This window comes from Festucalex cinctus, chromosome 16 (assembly GCF_051991245.1).
Source record: "Festucalex cinctus isolate MCC-2025b chromosome 16, RoL_Fcin_1.0, whole genome shotgun sequence".
NCBI lineage: Eukaryota > Metazoa > Chordata > Actinopteri > Syngnathiformes > Syngnathidae > Festucalex > Festucalex cinctus.
The window spans coordinates 12,096,305-12,121,637 of NC_135426.1; the positions used below are offsets into that span (position 1 = coordinate 12,096,305).

At 41.8% G+C, this 25,333-nt stretch overlaps 1 protein-coding gene across 8 annotated transcripts in view; it reads left to right on the forward strand.

Moving 5' to 3' along the window:
* Positions 1-24,375, forward strand: part of foxp2 (forkhead box P2) — a 102,745-nt gene extending 78,370 nt beyond the window's left edge. For 7 of the 8 annotated variants that reach the window (XM_077499370.1, XM_077499375.1, XM_077499371.1 and 4 more), the window contains 9 exons: positions 6,847-6,934; positions 9,047-9,130; positions 12,491-12,701; positions 13,298-13,401; positions 13,538-13,639; positions 15,277-15,398; positions 16,455-16,524; positions 18,049-18,347; positions 22,048-24,375. In XM_077499370.1, the coding sequence (XP_077355496.1) occupies positions 6,847-6,934; positions 9,047-9,130; positions 12,491-12,701; positions 13,298-13,401; positions 13,538-13,639; positions 15,277-15,398; positions 16,455-16,524; positions 18,049-18,347; positions 22,048-22,192 (1,225 nt within the window). In that variant the 3' untranslated portion in view covers positions 22,193-24,375. The remainder of the gene's footprint in view (positions 1-6,846; positions 6,935-9,046; positions 9,131-12,490; positions 12,702-13,297; positions 13,402-13,537; positions 13,640-15,276; positions 15,399-16,454; positions 16,525-18,048; positions 18,348-22,047) is intronic. The other variant, XM_077499374.1, reaches the window with a different exon arrangement.
* The last annotated feature ends 958 nt before the right edge of the window (positions 24,376-25,333 follow it).

A 25,333-nucleotide genomic window follows, 5' to 3' on the forward strand; every position in this document is an offset into this window, starting at 1 on the left:
AAAAGCAGTCGCGTAAATGCTGAAGTGCGATATAGCAGAGTTTCACCGTCGCCCCTTTGACCTTGCCGACAGCTCGTTGACAGGGTTCAGGTCGAGCAGCCAGTCGTGATCCATAACAAATCTCCTACGCGGCGTGGAAGCGCCTGATAGGCTTGTGGAGGAAGTCGTCAAAAGGCTAATGGCAACTCGCACGGCCGCACACTCGCCTCCACAACAAAGGGCCGCCATTCAGTTGTTGTCACGGTGCGCGGCAGCGGAGCGAATGAACTCTTCATGCTCCATCAACAATTTAGTTAATTAGCTCATTTGTAATTGGCCGGCTTTGTTGCCGGGATGTCAGTGAGGGGACATCAAAGGAGGGAAGGTGTTTGCGGGCCCGACGATTACAGGTTATCACGCCGCCACTCACCCGCTCTCTCTCTCTCACTCGGAGAAGAAAAGCCGGGGAAGGCTTTCATTTGAATATTCTAATTAGATTTGTAATTAACTGTGAAATAACGATCTGGTGTGTATTTTCCGACGGGCTATAAACGTCCACGTGGATTGAGTCCAGAGATTGTTATGACTTGTTTTTTTTCTTTTTTTTTTTTTTTTTTCGGTTGCAAGCCAAAAAAACTCATCCAGCTTCGGAATTAACCGTAATAAACCCGGTGTTTATTGGGCGAAACAGCCAGACAGTATATTAAGTCGCATTTTCACGCACTATCAACTCATATTGTGAACCTTAATTGACACCATTGCATGGGAATGAATCAGAGGTTGAATGTAAATGACAACAACAGACTGCAATAGTGTTTGCTTATCCCCTGCAGAATATGTATTACATATAAACAATATTGTTAACGTTATGGAAAACAAATGAAAAAACTGCAATTGAAAGTTTGAAGAATTGCAGTTTTGTTGATAAAATAAAATAAAAATGCTTTTAAAAAATAGAAACTAACTGAAATGCATTACGATACTTACTTATACTATACTTATACTATAATACTATAATTCGAGCAAAAATGTCTTTAATTTTTGTTTTCGGTGTTCATTTCGAAATGAACACTGAAATGAATGAATTTACAGTATTTCGGCATTGCTGTGTATCCATACAGAATAAGGAAAATCAAACAGTCATTTGAGAATTGGAGTTTATTAATATTTATGTATTTATATTTGGTGACCTTTTTTTTGTTTGTTTTCTTCCACTCAACAAACACACATCATATATTAAAAAAACAATTTTTAAAACGGCAAATTAAAAAAAAAAATTAAAAAGTAAAACGAAGAATTAAAAAAAGGAAAACTTATAACACATTTGCGCAAAAAAATGATTAAAAGATAGAATTTGAAAAAGCCCAAATGAAATAAAAACTAAGCAATCCAAAACTATTATAACCCTGCATATCGCTGGTGTCAGGCCGAAACCTTGTACATCCAAAATCGCCACTTTTCAGAAGACCCCCCAAAACAACACATTTGTTCAACCATTAACATTACATCATCAAAAAGAGTAACCTGTTTTTAACAGTTTAGCTTGGTCAATAATTTGTAAAAAATAACACCCACCCATGTAGTCTGACCAATAGTATAGATTTTTGAAAAAATCTGAAATTCACCAAATTGTGGCTTACGAGGTTTCGCCCTGACGCCAATGATATACAGGAACAGGCTGAAAAATACTTCTAGTAATTAAAAAACAAAACAAAACAAAAACCTATCACTAATATTGCAACTAATTAAGAAAAATAACTAACTTGAAACCTGATCTAAAAACTAATTAAAACAACCAAAAAACATGATAATAATAATAACACCCAAAATGAAATAAAACTAACTATGCGTAATGAAAAATCCCAAACCATTACGATCCTGCATATAACAGGCTATATCCATTTTCCTCACATCCATCAAATGATCCATATGTTTAAAAAACAAAACAAAACTAATACTAAAAATAATAAAATGAAACATTTAAAAATAAAAACTAACAAACCTGCTCTAACAACTCATTAAAAACTAGCTGAATAATAAAAAAATAAAAAATAAAAAAAAGCAATGTCAAAATGAAATAAAAACTAACTATAAAAAAATACAAAAGTATTCCATATAACGGACAATATAATATATATAGTAATATATGTATCCATAGGCATGATGTATGACTTGAGCCGGTTTGTGTGGTCTGGTGCAGGTAGAGGAGTTTGCCTTCCAGCTTGGAGACGAACGCACGCATGAGAAGGCAAGCTTGTGTCGGATTATCACTTTTTTTTTCCCTCCATCTTTACATCACCTCGGTACGCTTACTTAAAGATGGTCTGTATGCTCTGAGGATATAGTGGAGGTAGCTTAGCGGGTTATTTAGGAGACACTGTAAGAAAAAAAAAACGACAGGTCAGGCACTGGAATAAGCTGGCAAAGTGATGCGAGAGGGTGTTGCTGCACGGAGGCAAGGCAGGAAGTTGAAAGGTTGGCTGACAGTTTTGGTACGGATGCTTTCCACAACATCGCCTCCAACAAAACAGAACAGCGTCTCGCTTCGCTTCTCCGCCCGACGCACGCGTACACACCCCTGCGAGTCAGAGGCTGGCTCTTTCTGCCGTAACCCAGCCGGCACATGAAAACAGACGGCAACAAAGGAGGCGGGCTCGTCACTGGAACAAAGATGGCTGCTCGGCGGCGTGCCTCGGAGCGGTGATTGTCGGTGTCACGGGGAGGCCTTTCATGTTGCCGGAGATGCCAGTCGACTACACACAAGCGGCGTTTAAACAGGGTTACATAAAGCGGGTGTCAGATTCAGATGACAGTTTCCATGTCGCGAGATGGGTGCGGGTTACGGGTGTGAGGAGGAGGAGTAATCGCTCGCTGTTGGCGTTCCGCTCGGCGCCTGCGACACGTTTAGTCATCTTTTGTTGTCTTGCGCCGGGGAAACTTGTCGCCATCAGCGTTTAAAAGCTCCTCTGTTCTTTGAAGCGCGCTCACCTGGAAAAGGGAGGTGGCGAGTGTGCGCGACGAGGCTCTCTGAAGTGCAAAATAAGATAATATCCTTGAGTTTGTGTTGTGTTGACGTGTTAGCCGCGTGCCGGTTTTGCTGATGACACGCTCGCGCTTAAGTCATCCACTCGGCGGCCTTATTAGTGCCACTGACGTTGAAATGGCAAGCTCGGCCCCCGCTAACCTGGCGTCTGTAACTCGCTGCTAATTAAACCCACAAGGCCGCAGCCAAGTGTCTCATAGAGTCGGCAGCGAGGCTGCCCACCCGCCTTCCCCCGCAGCCCCTTGATACTTGAGCTTCCCCTCTAGCCTTCCACATGTCTGCCGCACTGTGACAAGACCTTTAAAACGGAGGGCATTCCTTATGCATCACCACCACAGGGAGAGTGTCTGTGTGCCGTATGTGCGCATGCATGCATGTGTACATATGCTGCACGCGTGTTTTGCTCAGCATCTGTGTACAGGGTGGAGCTTGGGTGTTGAAACTCGCAGCCCATGACAATTAGCCCAACTCCGTCGTAGTGTAGATTTATTACTGGGCCCTGAGTGGACGCTGATGGCCCCCCCCCCATACATATTCATATTGTATACACATCTGTTGGGGGAAGCCTTTAAGATGTGTTGGTGATGAAAAACCTGCAGGATGCAATAAACAAACAAGGCAGGAAACATATTTGCTAAATCCCCGTGTTGTCTTTGCTTTCTTAGACGCAGAACAATTAATTTCAAATCGCTACTGCCACCTCTGGCCACAAAATTAAACTGCATTTTCCCTTCTTCACGCCCATACAGACAGAGGACGGGAAATTCGAACCTGAATCCAATCTGAAAATTATTGGCCATTATGAACATCTAAGGTGTTAATCCGCTAATTAAAAAAAAGTTTCAGTCATAGATAGTCAAATAAAAAGGATATTGAAATATATTTTTGGGGCAAATTGTTACAAAGTGTAGCTATAAAATAGCTTTGCTCTATGTTCGTTTGTCTGAACACGGTATTCTGATTCATACTGTATTTGTGGAATAAGAATTAAGCAGAACTTCTGGGTTGGGTCATATGACGATTGCAAGCCGAGCCCGTGGACACTTTGACGTCAAATTCAGCCAACAGCAGGTGGCAGTACAGAACAAAATGGTGGCCCACTTATATGGATAAAAATAGATTATTCTGCTTGATTCTTATTCCACAAACACAATATTTACCAAATTTCTGGGTTTAGACTAGTGGGGCGCATATAATAGAATTATAGTATTGCCAGGAAATGTTTTGACTTAACTTTGGAGGCTTTAAAATCTCCAAAAACAACTCCGCTGCATGCACAAAAATATGCAATACTGTACTCACAGTTCTAGTTGCTATTTGCAGATGTCTTTATTTATATATTGGGAGTAACCCCCCTTTTTTTTTCTGAAAACATTTGTTCTTTGAGTTTAAAGGTGAAGACAACCAAAAATTCTTTATAATATTTGAGTTTTCACTTGTATAGCACTTTAGCACTGTTTACTCATTTTACCTACTGATGACGCAGCATCAGGAGCAACTCGGGTTTCAGTATCTTGCTCAAGGACACTAAAGCAACCAAAATAATGCCGTTTTTTTTCTTTTCTTTTGCAATTGCAGCTTTTGTGATTAGAAAGGTGCAGTTTTCTAAATGTCAATTTGAATTCAATTCATTGTTCGCCCCTAATATATATCTATATATTTCCAATGCATTTATAATGGGCTTCAATTATACTACGATTTTCACCATTCGTGGGTCACTATCCCCCTCAAATAGCGGGGGTCCACTGTACTTAGGAATGTGAGGCCCCAGCTCAGTAAATAAGTTGTATTTTTTTAATGATTTTTCCTTGTCTCTCCGCCTGCGCCACTCCCTGCCATTATTCTCCCCATCTTGCGGAATTATTAATGCACAGTAGGACATGCTGCCATTTGAATATTTCATAAATGTAGTAATCTTCCCTGTAATCGCCTCACTAACTGGCCACTAGCAGAAGGTGTGTTTTGAATCATTGGCAAACATGCGCACGGGCTGAATTCAGAAAAAAAACAAAAGTTAATGGAGGCCCCTCCCCGTCCGCATCCTTTTCTTTTTTGTAATGAGGTATCTTTGGGGACGGCGAGCAGTGTGCGCTGTGCTTTTGAAGCAGCTGTAATTCATGACACGCGCCATACATCAAGTGCATAAGATAGCATTATGGGCAGTGAAATGAAAAGGGTATTTGCAACATTAGTTCCCTCATCCTGCGAGGGACGTGATTAAATGATTAATGAAATGCCCCCTCTTCTGCATGCACATCCTGAAACAGCAATTAGGCGCTGGGCTGCAGAAACACGCCGCTTCTTCCCTCCCCTCACTCCCTCATCTCCCATATGCTTCCTTATTCTTGGTTGCTAATGAAACATTTCTGAACAGGATGGATGGCTGTGGACTGTTTTGCGCCTACAAGTTCATGACGAACTGAGTTTGTGCTGTAAATGATCATTGAACGCTCTGAAAGTGAACCTATTATTACGGCAGATAAAGCGGCAGCTTTGGCATTTGCATTTCCCTCCTCAAAACTCGCTTGTGCCAGCAGTGATCATTCACAACTCTACAACGCTGCGGGGTCCATATAGTTTTTGTGGAAATGACAGCAATTCTATCTGATGTATTTCAAACTTTTGGCTGGTTCATCTAAACGGAAAATTTCATGAAATGCTTGCTTGCTGCCGTTGCGACACACAGTTTGATGAGAAAACAGCGTTGTTTTTGAAGGCCTACAAATGCACAAAAACTGATTTTTCTCTTCAGAAAATGTAAAAATGTGTTTTTTCATTGCTAGCAGTAAATAGACGATGCTCGTCAATCTGGTGACCGGTGGTTGTGTCATTACTTGAGCTAATGCTATCTTCGTTCACAGTTCAACAGTGCTAAACAAGCAATGCACTCACCATTATCCAATCTTTTTAGCTCAGTCCCAGCAGCTATTGGAAGCTGGCTGTGCGGTTTACCTCGTGCCCTTCCCGCATTGCAACATTGCAAATGTGCCGCCAGAAAAGCTCAGCTTGCGTTGGGTCTGACCGGCGAAGAAGTAGTAGCCTAGTAGGACTACATTTCCCATGACTCTTAAACATGCAAGTGGGAAGTGCAGTAGTTCTAGTTCCTGTATAAAAACAGCAGAGGCCCTAGAATTGAACCCTGTGCAACCCCAGATTGATCTAATCTAGGTTAAGAACCATAAATCTAATGAAATTAGGACACACATACGCCTGGCAAAAAAGAAATAAGTAATTCATAATTTATTAGAGGTTTATTGTGCCATTTTAAAAGAATTCAAATTCCAATGTGCCAGTACCCCAAAGTTGCTCGGGCTGCAAGGGACCGTCGTACCCTCGCATCTCGTTTTGTTGTTTTCCTCTATATTAAGGGGTCTGTCTCGATGACGCTTTTGTGTTCTACAGACAAAATCCAGTCGAGACAAAAACCCTCATTGACTGTTGGAGCTGTCTGGCAGTCTCTTTCTTCTAATGAGGCGAACACAGCAGATCGCTTTAATGCCGCTTGGAGGAGATGCTTTTGTGCGTCAAAATGTTGCCGCTGTTAAATGGTGTGTATTGTTTTGCGTAAACGAGGAGACAAAAGCGACCCGCGCTGAGCCAGCTCCTTTCCCGCCGGTTAGCCATCTCAACTGGTGCGGGCCTATTGTCATGTTAAACATGGCGCCACACGCCGTCATGTTGCTTCTAATTACCTCGTTTCAGTGAGGGACAATGGCGCCCTAACGGGATCCTATAGATAATTCCCCCACTATAGAAATTTCAACCAAATCACATTGAAGGTGATACTGATGTGGTGCTTAATAAGTGAATGTGTTCAATCGCAGGCATCTAAACAACGAGCACGCCCTGGATGATCGCAGCACAGCCCAGTGTCGGGTGCAGATGCAGGTTGTCCAGCAGCTGGAAATCCAAGTAAGTTCTCTCAAGAAACTCTGCATTGTCACTCCCCGCCGCCTAATTACGCCGTCACGACTTGCGATTTGTCAAACGAGGCCACGACAAGGTCTGCCGCAAAAGCAGGACCTGCTGAATTAAACAAAGCCACCAAACAATGGGATCCTCAGGCCTCGCAGCGAAAACCATTATGGCTCTTTTAATTGAATTAAGCGTGTGCTTTATTTTGCCCGCTTTGCTTTTTTCTTTCCAATTAATAGCGAGCGCGTCTCTCCCAGCCTGCCGTGTTAATTAACTGCACTTTGCACCTGAAGAACGCTCAAAAGGAGGGAACTATTTTCAGTAGGTGGAGCGTGACCTTATTAAGAAGTCATGCTGGCTAGATAATGAGCGCGCTGATTGAGCGACATTATTACTCAGCGCCACTGACATCTGCTCGTCTTTCTATTTCGAAACAAGTGGATATATTCAAATATACACGTCGGAATAATTGTCAGGAGCTTTTCTTTTTAGCAAGTCGCATCAGAAAGAAGAGCTACAGTGCATAAATATTGGGACATAATTCACCTCCACCACCACCACAATGGATGTGAGATTAAACAAGATGTGCTTTTTCTACAGCTTTATTAATTTATGGTTATTTAAAGTAGGGTCTGCATTCAAATCAGGTGAAAGGGATTGCAAGTTTGGAAATTGACCTTGCACTTTTTCAGTATTGGGCCAATTGGCTGTTCCATGGCCAGGTGGACTTGTATGGCTACCAATGGAACTGGTACCTTTCTATTTATTGCTGATGTGACAGCTGACAAAAAGCAGCAGGATGAATTCTCATTTGTTTTGGGCAATATTTGTACTCATATTCAGCCAGATGCTTCAAAACTCAATGGATGGCGCTTCACAGTGCAATGACCCGAAGCACAAAGAGTTTTGTCAGGCAAAATTGACCAAGTCAGTCAACAGAGGTGGGCAATTCTCATCTATGACGATGCCCACCTTACAGCGAGTGCTTAATGACGCGGAGCTGCAAAAAACTATAAGGACTGAGCAACGACTGAAGTAGATTTACGTCCGTCGATCAGTGAGTACAGAGTACGAGGCTTTGCCTCATGCACCGAAAATGTGGAAGCGTTTCAAAAGGCCGGCACCGTCATTGACGGGAATTGACAATTGACAGAAGTGCCCACTTCTAGCAATGGGCTGCCCTGATTTCGATTGAGCATGCATTTTACTTTCTGAAGACACAACTGAAGGGGAAACCTTCCAAGAACAAGCAGGGCAGTTGCAAAAAACGTTGTTTTCCCAATATTTATGGACCTAGCAGTACTTGACAGCGTGTTCTAGCCTTGGGCCGAAGGTGACTTGAACCCATGCAGGGTCCAGTGAAATCTCAGGACTGTCAAGGGTTCAGTGGCAGTACGTTACGGTTATGGGTCCTCCAACAGGATAAAAACAGATAAGAATGACTAAGAACGAAACATTTGACAGTGTCAATCTGTTCCATCCTCTAAACTAAACCCTATTGAACATCTGTCTAAGGAAATGTTTTGACCTGTTCAACCAGTACGAGACGGGGAATTACAGCATGCTATTGGTTGTCTTGTATTGACTTCTTTGTTTTGTTGTCCTGTGTGAAGTGGAGCTGTGTGACCATTTTTTATTATTTTTTTTTTCCTCAAGAGCCATCACTACTAATGAAGACCGGCTCTCTCTTATGTATGTGTGCTGTTTTTTTTTTTTTTTTATTATTATTAAGCCTTGCTCGAGGTGCGGTCCCTGTCACTCCTGCACATGTATTAGATTGATGATAGTCCGTGAAGGCTCGGGGCCACTAACTGGACCCGGAGAGGCGGGTACGTCTCACGCCATGTTTAGAAGGACCCCTTCACCTCTTGCCAGCTGCAGGCTGCGCCTCCATCCCCTTAACGGTGTGCACGGGACTTTTAGTCCACACTCAAGACCCCCTCATTACTCGCCCGGCTGCCTTGTTACCGTCAGGTCCTCGCTGACCTAAATTCGGCTATTGACAAAAAGATGAAACGCTATTTTGTTTTTGCCTGACCTGTGGACATCATCCTGCATGTTGCTTTACTTTTTGGACTTAATTCCCTCTTCTTCTCCGTCTTTTACCAGCTTTCGAAAGAACGCGAGCGTCTCCAGGCCATGATGACCCACTTGCACATGCGGCCCTCCGAACCCAAGTCATCTCCCAAACCAGTGAGTGCATATTGCTCCGTAAACACGCTAGCGATGTTTTGAATGACAAGCACAGATGAAGATGTAATGGGATTTGTATCACCCGCTTCTGGCGGGTGGACCACAAGTTTGGAAGTATATTAGATGGCCAAAGGAGCGTGGAGTGCTCGGCGAAAAACGTCGGGGGGTCATTTCTCTGTGATAGATATAATAGCCAAAACAACCTGTTGGCTGGATGATTGAGCCCCTGGCACTCAGACGCTATCATTTTAGCAACAAACAGCAGAAAATTATAGCTGAGGATTGATAGTGAATGCTGATATAAACACACAATTGTTGCTAAAATGGGTCCCATGTGAGGATTTTCTCTAGACAGCCATTTAACATATTTATTTCACAAATATTGTCCAATTTTACACATTGAATTATTGGAGCATGCGTATGCTGCCGAGCAAGTGCCTACTTTCATTGGAAACACTGAATGAAGATAATCACATGATTGCGTAATCATCGGATAATTCCATCAAGAATCAAACTCCCCTTTTATTATAACATCTTTCTTCAAAATTGCAGCAGAACGGTTCCGGGTCTTCCAATGACGACTGCTTCTAATCCGCGCTGAATATGAATGAATGATGTTAATGAAGTATTGCGTTACATAAAGCACACATGAAAGAGCAGCTAATTGCATTTGATGGTGTCGAAGAAAGTGGGCGGGGGTGGTTGGGGCGCATTCTGACAGAATTCCTAAATGAACATTCAGGAACGTCCTCGTTTTAAGGCTTCCCTCGTCTTTGAGGCTAAGTATCATGATAAAAGTCACAGAGTAAGATATTATTGGTGATGCTAATGTCTAAGCTAACCGCTGACACAACGTGATGTGTCCTGGCTGGTCTGATGATATTTTTAGATTGCAAGTAGTCCTTTCTTTATTTGGTTGTTTTAGTCCTTGATGCAACTGAATATGGTAATGCTAATACCTAAGCTAATGCTAACAAAACTTGGTGAGTCCAAGCTAGCCTAACGATATATTTAAATTGTCAAAGTAGTTTGTAGTAGATTTTCAAAGTCACACTAATAAATTATTGGTGGTTTTCCAATTCTTGACACACCTGTATAAAACAATGTTATACCTAAGCTGGTGCAAACAAAAGTTGATACGTCCAGGCCATTCTGTCAATATTTCTATTTTCTACATTGTTAAAGTAGTTGGTCGTCGATTGTTAAAGTAACAGTAAGAAATTATTGGTGGTTTTGTGTACAGTAACGATAATACCTATGTCCTAGCTGGTCTGCCGACATTTTTAAACTCAAAATAGTTTGTCCATGTTTTGAGGGAGCTGTTAATCGCCTCTTTTGAAACCATCATAACTTCCAAATTATTTTCAAGCATGCTTCCCACGGATCCTTTAAGTCTTGCAAGGCATTGAATCTATGGGCTCTAAAAAAGTAAGGCCTTAATTGGTATTAAAACATCCTAAGTAGAGCTTTCAAAAGTCTTCAAAATGTATTGTTTACACATGATGGTTTTTGCGATTGGAAATAATCGGGCAATTTCTCATCGGGATGTGTGGATATCAGTACCAGGTATCAGTATCAGGCTGTTATTGGCCTTATTTCAAGGTATCGGGTAGTCATGAATCAAGTTGCTTTTGTGCTATCTTCAAGTCTAACTTGTGCAAAGTTTTGACTGCCAGATTTTGAATTCATTGACTGGACTTTGCAGATAAGTGAAGTTTTGAACCAATAAAAATATCCACTTTTAACCTCTGCTTAACTTTTATTCTGCTGTGCTCGTTACAGCCAAGTGGATATTTAATTATGATCTGAAAGGCCCGACAGCTAGCCAGAGTATTTCCAACGACATTTTATCCTATTTATCAACACAAATGGGCCGAGCGATACCCTCTCACTCCTTTGGTCTCCCTCCTCCCTCCCATCTTTTAAGTCAATGCCAAACTCCTCGCTGCAAACGCATCCCCACTTGTCGACTCACAATTAAGGCAATTTGGTTTGAATATGTAACGATGTCATTACCATTTCCAGGCTGAAATTAGCCACGCGACTGAAAGGTCAGTTTGGCGTTTTTTTCCACTCGGCTGGAGGATCGCACATGAGATTTGGAGGCAAAAGATGGACAATTAGTGAGTGGAGCTGCGGCTGGAGTGGCCTCATACTTTTCGCTGACTGACATATGAAGTCATCGAGTCACTCTTTGTTCATGTAACCAGGTTTGGGGACGAGATCGCCTCTCCGATATAGTCAACTTCAAGAAAGTAGACCTCCTTCATCCTCCAGTGATGACCCGAACAAGCAGACGTGGATTTGAATGAACATGAATGTGTTACATCGCAAATGTACAGGAGGATCGTTCAAGGGAGTGATAAATAGAGAGCTAAAGCGAGATGGGGCCCCGATAACACGGAGGCTGATCGTTGGCTAATCTCGAACAGCGTGCTCTAATTAGAAATCGCGTGATACAATTTGGCGGTTGTAATTAGCCGAGATGGGCTGCCTCCTCTCCACGAGTCTTGTTAGAGGAAACACACAGCTGCGTCAAGGAGGGAGGAGGGAGCGCATACACGTGGCACTCGGAGACGGGCTGCGGAATGACTCGACATGCTCGTATTGAGGAGGGAAGACGACAAAAAGTTCCATCTTTCACATTTCTGGCTCCTTTTTAAATTACTTTTGCTGTTGCTCCCCTGCGTTGGTACTATTGTTGTTCCGATACCGTTTTTTGGCCCCCGATACCGATATCCAGCTTTGCAGTATCGGCCGATACCGATACCATACCGATACCTGTTGTCCCCCCCCCCACCTCAACATGAAAAAGCTGTCCTGCCATTGGTTCAGAGCATTCAAGGACCAATAGGATATCTTATGCAGTGAGCATGTCACATATCAATGAATGTCGTGCACGAGCAGGACACAAGATGCTGCCTCCAAAATCCTATATTAGCGTTGGAATTAATGGTATCGGCATGTTACTTGTGAGTAGTCACCGATACCGATACCACTGTTTTAATGCAGTATCGGCACCTCTGCCGATACCAGTATCGGTATCGGAACAACACTAGTTGTTACATACTTTCAAAGTGGAAGTGCATTTTATAGCTTAAAATTGATTTGTGAAAAATTCACCACTGCCGAAAAATGTCATTTTTGTGTCAATTAGTATATTCTCTCATGTGCCAGATTTGGAAGAGCCTACTAGTTAGCAGTGAGCATTTTTCAATAGACAAGAAACATGTTCTGTGCATTGCTAAGTGCAGTGTGAAAAGGCCTTAAATGTTACAACTAATTCCTGCAAATTTTTTGTTCCGAATCCTCCTGAATTCTTGCTCTGGCCTCAGTAACCACGCTGTGCCTTCCTTCCAGCTCAACTTGGTATCCAGTGTTACCATGTCCAAGAACCTGCCGTCGGCGTCGCCCCCTAACTTACCGCAGACGCCCACCACGCCCACGGCACCCATCACCCCAATGGCGGCCATGCCCCAGGTCCCCTCGGTCCTGGGCGGCGCCAACGTGCCCAGCATGGGAGCCATGCGCCGACGCCATTCGGACAAATACTCAATGCCGCTGTCGTCGGGTAGGTCCAACTACACAGCATACCCCTTTTTTTTTTTTTTAAGATATGTGTTTTACACTTGATAATAAGCTATTATAACACGACACTGCAGTTGTATAGCGCACACACACAGCCACACAGAGCGGGATGATATAAAAAGCAAGCCCATGTTTAATCACTTTATATGTAAATAGACAGCAAACCTACTCTGCGCATAAATATTACACGAGTGTTAATTAAGTTCAAATAATGGCCAAGTAAATACAATATTTATTGCATTAGGACGTTTCTGACTTTTGCATTTTAAATGTTCTGCCTTTGATGTTTATATTTACTCTCTGTGTTTAACGTGAAGTCGCATCAATTATTCAGCGCCGGGCTAACTAACTGCACGGATCTCATTTTATGGATTTATTAGTGTTTAAGATCTCTCACGAGAGACATTAATTAAAAATGCATTTTGTTAGACATGGAAAATGCTGATTTGATGTGCACCCCCGCCCTCCCCTTTCTCTCCCTCTCATTTCCACACCCTCCCCTCAGCCCCTCCTTTTAATTTGATGAAAGTGTGAGCCGATGGAATACCTGGAGGAATAAAAATTTACCAATTATTTCAGGTGGTGACACAGTATTTATTTTTCCAGAGATTGCCCCAAACTACGAGTTTTATAAGAATGCAGATGTCAGACCACCGTTTACTTATGCAACCCTCATAAGACAGGTGAGTGGGAAATAAATTAACTTTGCCTGATTAGATTAAAATTAATTGCGGCATGAAGCTTTCCAGTCTCAATCTGTGCATGCGTGTGGCATGACACGTCGTTAGTAAAGCATTATTTGATGTCATCTCATTCCAGGCCATCATGGACTCGTCCGACATGCAGTTAACACTTAATGAAATCTACAGCTGGTTCACGCGCACGTTTGCGTACTTCAGACGCAACGCCGCCACTTGGAAGGTAAGCTCTTACCCCCGCAAAACCTTGAAAACAAACTGCATGCTTCCTCCTTTTCCATCCCAATGACAACATCTCAGATACCTTTTGTGTTTTTTTTTTTCTTTCCGTTGGGCGCAATTAATTGCAAAAAGCTTGGCGTGGAGAGGGCGCCGACGCACTAATTATACAGCAGCCACTCCATCATCAGCACCTTTTGTTGAGCGAGACACCCACTCCACCCCCCTTCCTCCCCCTCCCACCTACTCCTCAAGCCGCCGTCCCTCTGCATATCATTGATTAATTAGGAAGAAAGATGGCCGTCAAGCGGGAGTGGAGGTCAAACCTCGTCGGGGTTAAGAATTGGCCTGTCATGGAGGAGGAACTCTTTATTTACTGGCACAATAGGGCCCATTTGTATACTTTATTGTCCTGTCTCCATGCACAAAGTGGAAAAAAAAAAAAAAACTGTCTTCCAGTGTCTTTCCATCCTGCATCAGCATGCAGGACGTGGCGTCATGGCGCTAAAGTGAATTAATTTGGATTTGGGATGCAAATGAGCACGCGTGAGGGTGGGACGGCGCTGCGTAATAAGCGTGCGGCACGTTTTGCTGTGCATCCTGATGGACAATAGCGCTGACATCACGCCGTCAATTACAACTGTTTCCCGCCCGGAACCAAGGTCGGCCGTTTACACGCACTTTCCCTTTTTGGGAAGCATGAGTGTGATGGCCTTTGCTTTGATGAATGGAGAGAATTTGTTTAGGAGAAAAGAAAGGAATGAAAGGTAGTTTAATATCGGCTTTTCTTACCCCCCCCAATTGCACACACACACACACACGCACCCCCACACACATCGTACTCTTCCTCTTCTCTCATCCAGAAGCTTATTAGTTGGAACTATATAGCATGCATAATAAAACTGCTCATTTGCTCATTAATATTAAAATGATCATATTCAGAGCCATGGGCATTAAGATCAATCAAATCCAGGGATTTTCAGGTCAGATGCGAGATCTGCTTATGAGGTTTTTTTTCTTTCTTTCTCCTTCTCCTTTCTTTCTTTCTTGGCGAAAGAGAAAAAAAAAACACCAAGCTGAGGGAGATGATAAATATTACAGGCAAGGATATTAAAGCCATGCTTATTGTTTGAGTCTGATGCATGTTTTAATTATGGTCATAATAATTTTTTTTTGTCACACGCCTTGTAATTAATAAAATCACCTCATCGGATTGGTTTAGTCATTAACAATATGGCTTGAATAGTGAAAAGATAAACACGCGCACGCACATATGGTGACGTCTCAACGCTGTCATATTTTACGCAGCGTGTCCATTAAGAACAAGAGAGGGTTACTGACATCACCATTATCAAGGCCGGCATTACCACTTCTGTCAGCACCATAAGCCATTCGCTATGCTGATTACCTCCTTTTAGCCGACTTACTCTGATTGATATGTACTGTAGGCCGGACTTGTAAGAGCATTCACGTTCACTCATTTCTCTGTCTCTTTTTTTTTATTTTTTATTGCTAATTAAATCAATGGAGCGTGAATGTTCAGAATTCTTTCAAAAAAAAAAAAAGTGTACCAAAAAAAAAAAATCACTTGTGGGGCTAATGAGTGAACACGCTTCTTCACTGTCTTCCTCTGACCCGCAGAACGCCGTGCGCCACAACCTGAGCCTGCACAAGTGCTTTGTGCGCGTGGAGAACGTGAAAGGCGCCGTGTGGACGGTGGACGAGGTGGAGTACCAGAAACGCCGGTCGCAGAAGATTACGGGGTACGAGCAAACGCCGAAAAGAGGAGGAGGGGGGGCCTCACTTCTCCACAAATTATTTATGTAAACACGAGTGCTGTCAAAGTTAAACGTTAACTAATTAATTAATCACAAAAAATTATCGCATTAATCATTGTATTACCACAGATTAATCTCACTATTAATTTTGACGCAGATGATCCTTTTTAGCCAACACGCGGATGGTTACGTTAAAGGTAGCTGTTGGAGTTTGAGCAATACACATAACTACTACCTTAGGTCACTTTTTCCCATTTTAAATTATGCAAATAATTAATTGATTAGAAAAAGCAGGATGAGCGTGTGCAGTGGATATAAATTTTTGAAGACGTCCTCATAACATTAAATGTTGAAAAAATTAACACATAACAGGTACGCTTCAAATTTAGCAGGCAAAATATGTTGGGGGGAAAAAAGATTTTTTTAAATCAGTGATTAATCATGATTAATCAAAATTCTAAGATGTGATTAATCTGATTAAAAAATTTAATCGTTTGACAGCTCTAGTAAATACGCTGATCATATTAGAATAGAATAGAATTTTTTTTACAACTGTCAAAAGGACAATGACAGACATCTCACACGTTCGGTGCTAATCAATTATTTTTTTGTCACCCCCAGGAAAAAGAAAATATTTTGCACCTACCCCAACTCTCCTGAATGACTATAAATAGTATAATTTGTCTGTAAAATGGTTGTAAGTACACCTCTGCAAAGGAGCTAATAGTCCTAATGAGGGTGCCACTGCCACCTACTGCAGTGGATGTGCAATTACACTTTATGCAAGTATGCATGTTGGTGACCCCTATTTTAGACATATTTCGTGGACACACAAAAACTTCAGCCATCAATTCCCTTCATGACATTTTGGTTGAATGTAAACATTCTGCTTATCTAAGTGAGTTGTTTATAAATGAGTAGAAAATGTCCCAAAAGTGTTCATTCTTGATGTCCCAATCTCGCATAGGTGGTTTAAGTGCCAACTTTCATAAAGTTTGTCATCTTGATTGATTGAGCGCTATTTCCCCCTTCTCTCTCCAGAAGCCCGTCACTCGTCAAGAACCTGCCCTCCAGTTTGGGATATGGATCTGCACTAAACGCCAGCCTACAGGTAGGAACCGAACTAGACAGCCACTTCAATAAACAGAGTGGTCCAGTCAGGAAGAACCCCTCCACCACCCACCCCCGTGCTTCCTTCCTCCAGAGAGTGATCGGATCCGTGTGCAAATGCAAGGGCATGCACATTAATATTTATCCAAGCTGTCATAAATGATTTGACTTCATTGTGTACGTCTGCTAGGTTTCTCATGGCAAAAAAACGTTAAAAAATTAATCGCGGCATATAACTTTAATGCTCGGCAGGCGAAAGTGTCAGAGAGTTTTTATTATTTGGAGGTAAAGTTTTCAAGGGGACGAGGGCGTCTGAATGGCAAGTGGAAGTGCGTACACTTGTCACTTCCTGCCCCAAACCGTCCATCATTTATTCATCATGCTTCCTCTCGCCCTTTTTTCACCTCTGATCTGATCAAACCAGCTCGTTGTGGAATTCAAGAGGGATGTTTGTCAATTTACGTTTTTTATTTGCCTGATGAAATTAAACACCGCCCTAGTCAAAAATGAATATGGTAAAATAATGGACATTATTTTTTTCAATTAAAAATAAAATGCAACATAAGATGTAATTTTTTCTTTTCATTTTAAGAGTTTAATGAAAATGGTCAGATCATTTTTTTCTGAATTATCAATTTCATTTAAAAAAGTAGTACATTATAAAATGTTTTTAAGTTAACTGTAAGATGAACATTTTATGAATATAAAAAAAATGTCACACTAAAACTTAGATATTTTAATTTTGTCAGTAATATTTATTATATGTTGAACATAAGTGCTCCCTGTACTGGCAAATTAAATTACGGTAAATATTCAAACTGCATAAGGTTTTTTGTTTGTTTGTTTTTTTTAAGTCCAGTACAGTTCAGTTGTATTGAACTTAGAGCTGTCAAACAATTACATTTTTTAATCAGATTAACCACATCTTGGAATTTTGATTAATCACGATTCATCACTCAAAATGGCTTTTTTAATAAACATTTTTTACCCGCCAAATTTAAAGAGCATCTGTTGTGTAATTGTTTTCAACATTTCATGTTATGAGGACGTTGTCAAAAAAATGTAACTACTGCACACGCTCATCCTCCTCTTTTTCTAATCAGTGAATTACTTGCATAATTTAAAATGGGGGGAAAAACATAACTCCAATGGTTTGACATGAGCAAATATTCTGAATATCATACGCAAACATTTATTAAATGCTTAACTTTAATGCTTGTAGTTACGTTTATTGCTCAAACACAACCTGTGCTACCTTTAACGTAACCATCTGCTGTCAGCTAAAGAATCATCTGCGGTCAAAATGACGTGTAATTAATCTGCGTTAATTCACGATTAATGCAATATTTTTTTGTGATTAATTATTCAGTTAACGTTTTAACTTTGAAGCACTAATTTACCTTAAAAGTACAAAACATTTGCATTTCCTTTTTGACTGTGCATGTTTGTTTTTCACGTGTTTCATATAGCCTGTATGTGGCCATCAGTGACATCTCTGGTCTAACTGTTGTCTGGGTGTCCACAGGCCGCTCTGGCGGAGACCACCCTGCCTCTATTGGGGACCCCGGGCCTAATGAACAGTGGCTCCATGGGCGGCGGCTGCCACGGCCTCCTGGGCGGCGACCCGTCCGGACTGATGGGCGCGAGTCCGCCGGGCCTGCTATGCGGCAGTCCGCCGGGCCTGCTGGGCATCAGCCCCCCCGGCACGCTGAGCTGTAGCCCCCCAGGCCTTTTGCAGTCTGCCCACGACGACCTCAACGGCTCGCTGGATCACTTGGACACCAACGGGCACGGCAGCCCCGGTTACTCCCCACCGGGACACATGTAGGTTCCGCACACTCGCTCCCGCTCTACATTCACGGCGGCCATTTTGCACATAATAAAAAAAGTGCAAACGGCGTCCGAAACTCCCCAATTTCCACGAATCATAACAGCCGTTGTGTAGACTGACAGCCATCAAGGAGAGCTCATGCTTTTAATGGTCCAATTATTGTAGAATTTGCACGATGTACACTCACACTTGGCACATTTTTATGAGTTTGAGAGGCTGTCTGGGAATGTAAGACGTGTTCAACCACCCACCTTGTGTCCTTGTGCCCTTTCTTAGTTTAATTGCCTGATATTTAACCCACGGTACCACTGCTTTTTTTACGATGTCATGACCCTGGGGCAAGGTTACATTTATCATTCCCACCCCCCCATGTGATTCCCACACTTGCGCATCGTCTATGAATGCACTCTAACAGCAGTTGGGTCTAAAATCTAAAATAACTCAAATTGAGTTAAAAAAAAAAAAAAAAACTGCTTTTTTTTTTTTTTTTTTTATCGATTTAGGAAAAAATCACCACCACACATTAATAGAAGCCCACAAGTGTCGATTGAGAAGGAATTCATGGCTATACAGCCTGTATTTAAAAAGTGCATTTTCCTGATTGAAAACAGAAGACCCTGCCTTTAAAATAAACCTCTCTAATGGTGCTGAGAGCGAGAAACGAAACTTTTATTTTCCAATTGACATGACAGAATGTGCTTGTCATGTGCGCGCACACAGCCTACCAATAGATACACACATGGACACACACATAATGCTCATGCAATGTCCATCAGTGCTCACTGGCAGAGTCACATGACATTCTCCTAGCATGTAATGGACAAAAGATGCACTTTGTGAGGATGTCTAAGAGGGACACGCTTGTTTCGTCCCACCAGACGTCCATACATGAATCTATGTTTACTACCCCCACTCTGAAATGGAATGTTAAGTGGGCCAAATCTGCTGCCATTCCCAACTCCCTCAGGTCATTTAACTTTTAATAACAGAACGGAATTGGTGTTTTTTTTGTTTTTTTCATACTTTTCTCTCTCGCTCCGACTGCCTCGACACCGACATGAGACGCCGCGTCCCTCCGTATATACTACCACAAGAACCTCAAAATGGAAGAAATGTGTTTTTCACCGCCGCCTCTTCCAGGATCTCTTTTAAATAATGGAGTGGTCTGTAGCGCTAAACTAAATAGTACATCACCTCTGAAAGGCCTTCCTCAGGAGAAGACACCGTGGACTGACAATTAGACAAAACTCTGCTTCCCCTTTAGCGCTTAAAGGTTCACGCTATCGACTATACCACGAAGCAGATGGCCCCGGGACATGCCTGCTGTGTGTTTTCATGTGTGTGTGCGTGTGTGTGTGTGAGAGAGCAATACACTCACGTACACCCTAAGGGATTTGCTTAAAGAAGCAGCACCGCGTAACATTGGGCAATTTGAGCTCTCAACATGCTAACTTGAAGGATCATTTTATGGTGTGCTAATTTAATTTGTTTACAGCACCAAAAGTTGGGTCCAATTTTGATCCAGTTTGGAGGATTTTTGACCCAATAGTTTTTGGTGTATACTTCTATAAAACTGATCTTAAAACTCACAAAACCAGAATGCAAAAATTAAGTTCGTATTGGTCAAATGTGGGTAAGAAGGCAAGGAGGAATTTTATTTATTTTTTATTAATTTGACAACTTTTTGAGTTTACCCACAAAGTTGGCTAAAATTAAATTAGTAACCCACAAAGCAACCCAATTATTGAGTTAATTTTGAGTTTTGAGCTTTTTGGGTTAATTAAATAACCCAAAAAGCTCAAACCAGTTGGTACCTATTTGGCCCAATTTGTGTTATTTATGACTCAATCAAACTTGATTTATATCCTCCTGACTACCAGGAAAAAAAATATTGTCCAATCATGTTTATTTTGATATTCCCCAATCTTTTTGAAGTAAATGGAATACTGCATAAGAAATACTTGACCAAAAAAAAAAAAGTTTTTTATTTTTAAGTTATGATGTGTCCACCACAGAGGACATTTTAAAAAACTTAAATGCTAGGCTCAAATGCAATTAAAATAATTCAAACAATACTTTTATGTGTTCTTAAGTCTTATAGAAAGCATGCCAACAACATTTAAAGCCAAAATATGTTCAATAAAAAGTGTTATACACTTACTTTTCCTCTTCCCTAAAAAGTGCTTGCACTGAGGGAAGCCATTTTCTTTTATGATGCAATCAAAGGTAGCAAAGCCCCACCCCCACACATTTGGTATCATTGGAAAGCTCTGAATGTCCCCTATAGAGCACAAAAGGAGTTAATTCAATTGTATGCACTGGGTGTGAGATATTTAGGATGACAAAGGTCCACTACAGAGGACACATTTGAATTTCTGGTGGTCAGGAGGATACAGCACCTTTCATACATTCAAATGCAACTCAAAGTGATGAACAATTAAAACATCCATAATACAATAAAAAGAAAAGCCCCCCCATATCCCCATGATCATACCTACAGACACACGCAAACCACAACATGGCGGGGCACAGAAGAACCCTGTAAGGAAAGGCACCCAGGAGGAGTTTGTCCACACTGAAGGGGATGACGGTCAACCACCACAGGGAGGAATACTCAACTGTTTATACAATGTAGCACATTTTTTTCTCATATTTTAATTGGCCACCTCTATGACATTTTCACCTCCTTCAACAGTTTGAAACAACTACATTTTCAATCAAATTTGTTGCCAGAATATTCATTTCCAGCATTTGCTTCTGAATCTTTCAAGTCATCTGTACCATTTAGATTTTTTTTTCTTTTCTTTTCAAATTCAAAATGGCACTTTGGGCTCTCCTTAGCAGTGATGAGGGCAGCTCAGGAGAGACGCTATGAGAGGAGTCCTAATGTACTCCTGCTTGATAAGCCCCCCCCCCCCAATTCCCGTCTTTCCCACCTCCTCTGTTCGAGTCTGAGGGGATTTTGTGATGCATCGGATGTGTCAGAAATAATTAGGTTTTGTCAGATTTATCATAGTGGCACAAACCCCTCTCCCCGACTCAGGCCTCAGATCATGTTCTGCCTTGTTTGTGCGTGACAGCATTATTATTCTTGTTAGGCGACCAACTCTTGGCTGTTTGTCGCGCGCTCCTCCAGCTTCCGCCGCCGCCGCTTATCGAGCCGAGATGTTCGTCCATTTGGAGTTAAAAACATGTATCATGGCGTCCGAGCCAACTGCCAGGGCTGAAGTTGATTAATGGCAGAACCTCGCCGTGTTTTTTTTTTTTTTTCCTCTTGAGGAGCGACACGCGCAGCCCCTGCATATTAACGAGCGGCTGCGCTTTCTATTAACTAGATAAAAAAGCCTCTCCTCTGCCTTTGCTCCGGGGGGCTTAGGGATGAGAAATTCTCCATTATTTATCATGTGGCCCATGTTTTTTTTTTTCCTCCCTCTCCTTTCCACTCCACCCTCCCTTTTCATGTATTTCAACCTGGTGTCATCAGTAAACTTTTAAATGCCAAACATGTCTGAGGCATCGCAGCCCATCGGCCGCGTTGTTCGTGTTCTTCCTCGCCGTCGACGCGGGGCATCATGTCAAATTAGCGTCTGGCGAAAAACAACACGCTTGCATGCTGGATAATGCATATACGCGGCCTTCTCGTGTTTACCAGAAAGAAAGAAAAAAGTGACGACAAATGTGGTTGTGTCACAGGCTGCCCGTGCACGTCAAGGAGGAGCCTCCCAACATGGACGACGACGACTGTCCCATGTCACTGGTGACGACGGCCAATCACAGTCCGGAGCTGGATGACGACCGGGAGCTGGAGGAAGGGAACTTTTCAGAAGACCTCGAGTGATTTTTCCTTTTCTATCCCTTCGTTGTTTTTTGTTTTTCCTCCAAGGCCAGACTTGGAAAAGAACCACTCCACAAAATCCATGCAAACTGCCGCCCACTCTCCTTTTGTTTCACCCTCTCTCCCTCCCTCCTTCGCTCTCTCTCTCTCTCTCTCTCTCTCTGTCTTTCTCACCACTGGGACTATTTATTGAGCATGCATCCGGACGCTCCAAAGGAACTCTCTGCTGCAGCCCTTTGGGATTGCTAACACGAACCTGTCAGGCATGAGATGCCGGTGAAAAGAAAGAAAGAAAGAAAAAAAAAAAGATATTTGATCCAAGATGGCCTGGCCACTTCAGTACAAGGATGATGGACTCATGGATTGACGGATGGATATAAGGAGGGAGGACACAAATGAGCAAAATTCCATCATATTCTGCCAAATAGAAAAAAAAAAAAAAGGACCATTTTGTTTGTGAATAAACCGAGCCACAGTAGTTGTTGATGTCTAGAGATGATTGCTGGTTCAAATCAAGTCTGTTGTGTCACCGCTTGTATGTCGCTACAATATATTTTCTTTTTTTTTTCAATCCATTTCACCAACTGTAAATGCCATTCCTCCATCACAACAAAAGCTGCAGTCAGAAAAAGGGATACAAATCGAAAAGCCACTCTGTAAAGCGCCATGACAACGGAACATCTTTCCTTTACCTTCACCTTCTGAAAGCTTTGTCTACCTGCAAGCAGTCACAGGCAACAGCTAGAAACCAAAGCCCACGCTAGCTTATTGACAGACGACGCCAAACTCAGCTACTCTGACCAAGAAGAAGCTTTCGTTCCGCAAAAACTACCTTCGACTAACCTCTGGGATTGTTTCCTTTTAAGGCCTCCTCAAAGACGCTCCATGGAAATCTTCTAGAACACATACCACAGGTTTAAAACCAATTCCAGAGAGGAGCTAAATGTCAAAGTGGATCATAACCAAAAACAAGAAACATTTGTGGAGAAGTGCAGCATCATCATGGGCTCTCTTTTCTTGAACGGCGTAAATCCATCATGGCGGATGGCGCAACTGTTTTGGTAATTTCGTGGACCAGCACAGACTAGTGGATCTGCAGGTGCTGCTAAATGTCGTCAAATCAAATTCAACAATATCACCAGTGGTTTACCTTGTGACATTATTTAGATGTGGTCGAAGCAGGCATAAATTCACATTGACTTTCTGCCTCACTACGAAAATCTGGATCCGCCGGTATTTGTGCCCTGCCACAGATGGACTGTCTATGAAAATAGAGCCCATTGTGTTGGTCTTTTTTTTTTTTTTTTTTAATTGTTGTTTCATTTAATCAAGCTGGTGAATATGTAATGTTCTAAATGGCACCGTCACGTCATGATGAACCAAACATGACAAAAATATCTAGCAAAGCCAAATAGTATTCGAGTGGAAATGGAGGTGTGGCTTGGTTACCACATGAAGAGCAAACCTTTTACTTATCTTATTGATAATATTAAAAAATAGCCATGTCATAAATGTGAAAGGGAACCTTCTCTAGGTCATGTTTGCTGTTGATCTCTATCTACTGAATTTGCAGCTGGATAGATGGACGTGCTTACAATTCGTCCTGTTGAAAGTGTTGTTGCTTTAATAAAAACGCTCATTTCTGTTGTCAGGAAACCAAAGTGACACAAAATTCTGCCTCCGCGTGTTAAAAAAAAACAATTCTCATGAGAACATTAGTAGGATTTTGTACAAAATTAAACAATTATTGTTATGAAAATAACATTTTGGAGTCTCTTTCTGCGTTTCGGCCATTTTGTGGAAAATGAGCTTGCTGAGAAAATCCTCCAATCTGAGGTTTTAGTCCATTTTTTTTCTAGAATTCTCATGAGATAATAGTACGTAAACGCGAAACCGGAGTTTGCATTCTGCTAGCATTTTGATGAAAAAACAAATGTCTTCAAAGAACCGGCACAACAGCAATGTGTCGGCCTGCCACGACCAAAGCGGATTCAAGCTGCACGCAAGTAAGCATTTAGCTTTGAGAACCAACACGTAGCAGCAGTTCCACATGGCGAGAGGCCTGCTAACTTGAGTCAACAGGAGTGACTTTGTTCATAATCTTACCGCACCAAATAAAAAGGATGTTATGTCTTTAAGAACCAACAAAAAAGGTTCTCCCACTTGCTCCCAAAAACAACACAAAAGGCTTTGAAAAAAAAAATAAAAAAATGCTTCTACCTCTGCTCATTCCGAACGACGATGACAGATCACACAAGAGCTGTTACACTTTCCCCACGTTTACACCCCCCCCCCCCCCAGTGCGTCAAGATACGGGAAATTTGCATTGTAATAGGTTGTCCTCAAACATTTGTAGAGTGCTGATGTATAGGTTACCTGTAAGGGAATATTGTGTTTTAAACATGCATGTCAATCAAAAAAAAAAAAGAAGAAGAAGAATCATTTGGTGGACAGAACAAGAGCTAATAATGTCAGAGAGGATGGCCTAGCTATACATATAACAATGCATAGGAATGCATTACCTCAGAGTTTGGGGAGGGTCAGCCACAGAATGCATATTACCTGTAGATTTGCATGGGTTTTGTATAAATTCAGTGAAAAAAAAGAGAAAAAAAAAAGTCTAAAATAGTTGCTTGCACATAATACCAGAAAGACCTCCAGAAGTTGCTCCTCCACTAGATTTTAGGATTGTCTGGATTTTCTGGGGTTCATTTTGTCTGTATTTTGATAACTGTGCATACTTATGTAAAGAAAAGAAAAAAAAATCGGTGGACCCATCATTGACCTGACTTTTTTCTAAAGAGGAAGAATCCAGTCTGTGTTTCTTTTACCGTAATTTTTACCAATTCACTCTCATCGCTGGCTCAGAGTAGCGAACCTGCTTTTTTCTGCATCTGCTTTGCATAGCTGTAAGGCTTTAAACCTAACGTGTGTATTTATTGCTTGTACCTCTGTGTATACTTTATGAAGCATTATGTCCGGCAGTTGAGTCATGTATCCTTTCTACTGCTATCCTTCTCTAATAATTGGGAGTATGATCCACCTATGTATAAGGTAAATTGGGATAGTAGCAAACATATGTTTATGTCATTGGTGAGAAAAAAAAAAAAGTATTTTTTTTTTCCTTTCTTGACGAGATTGAGC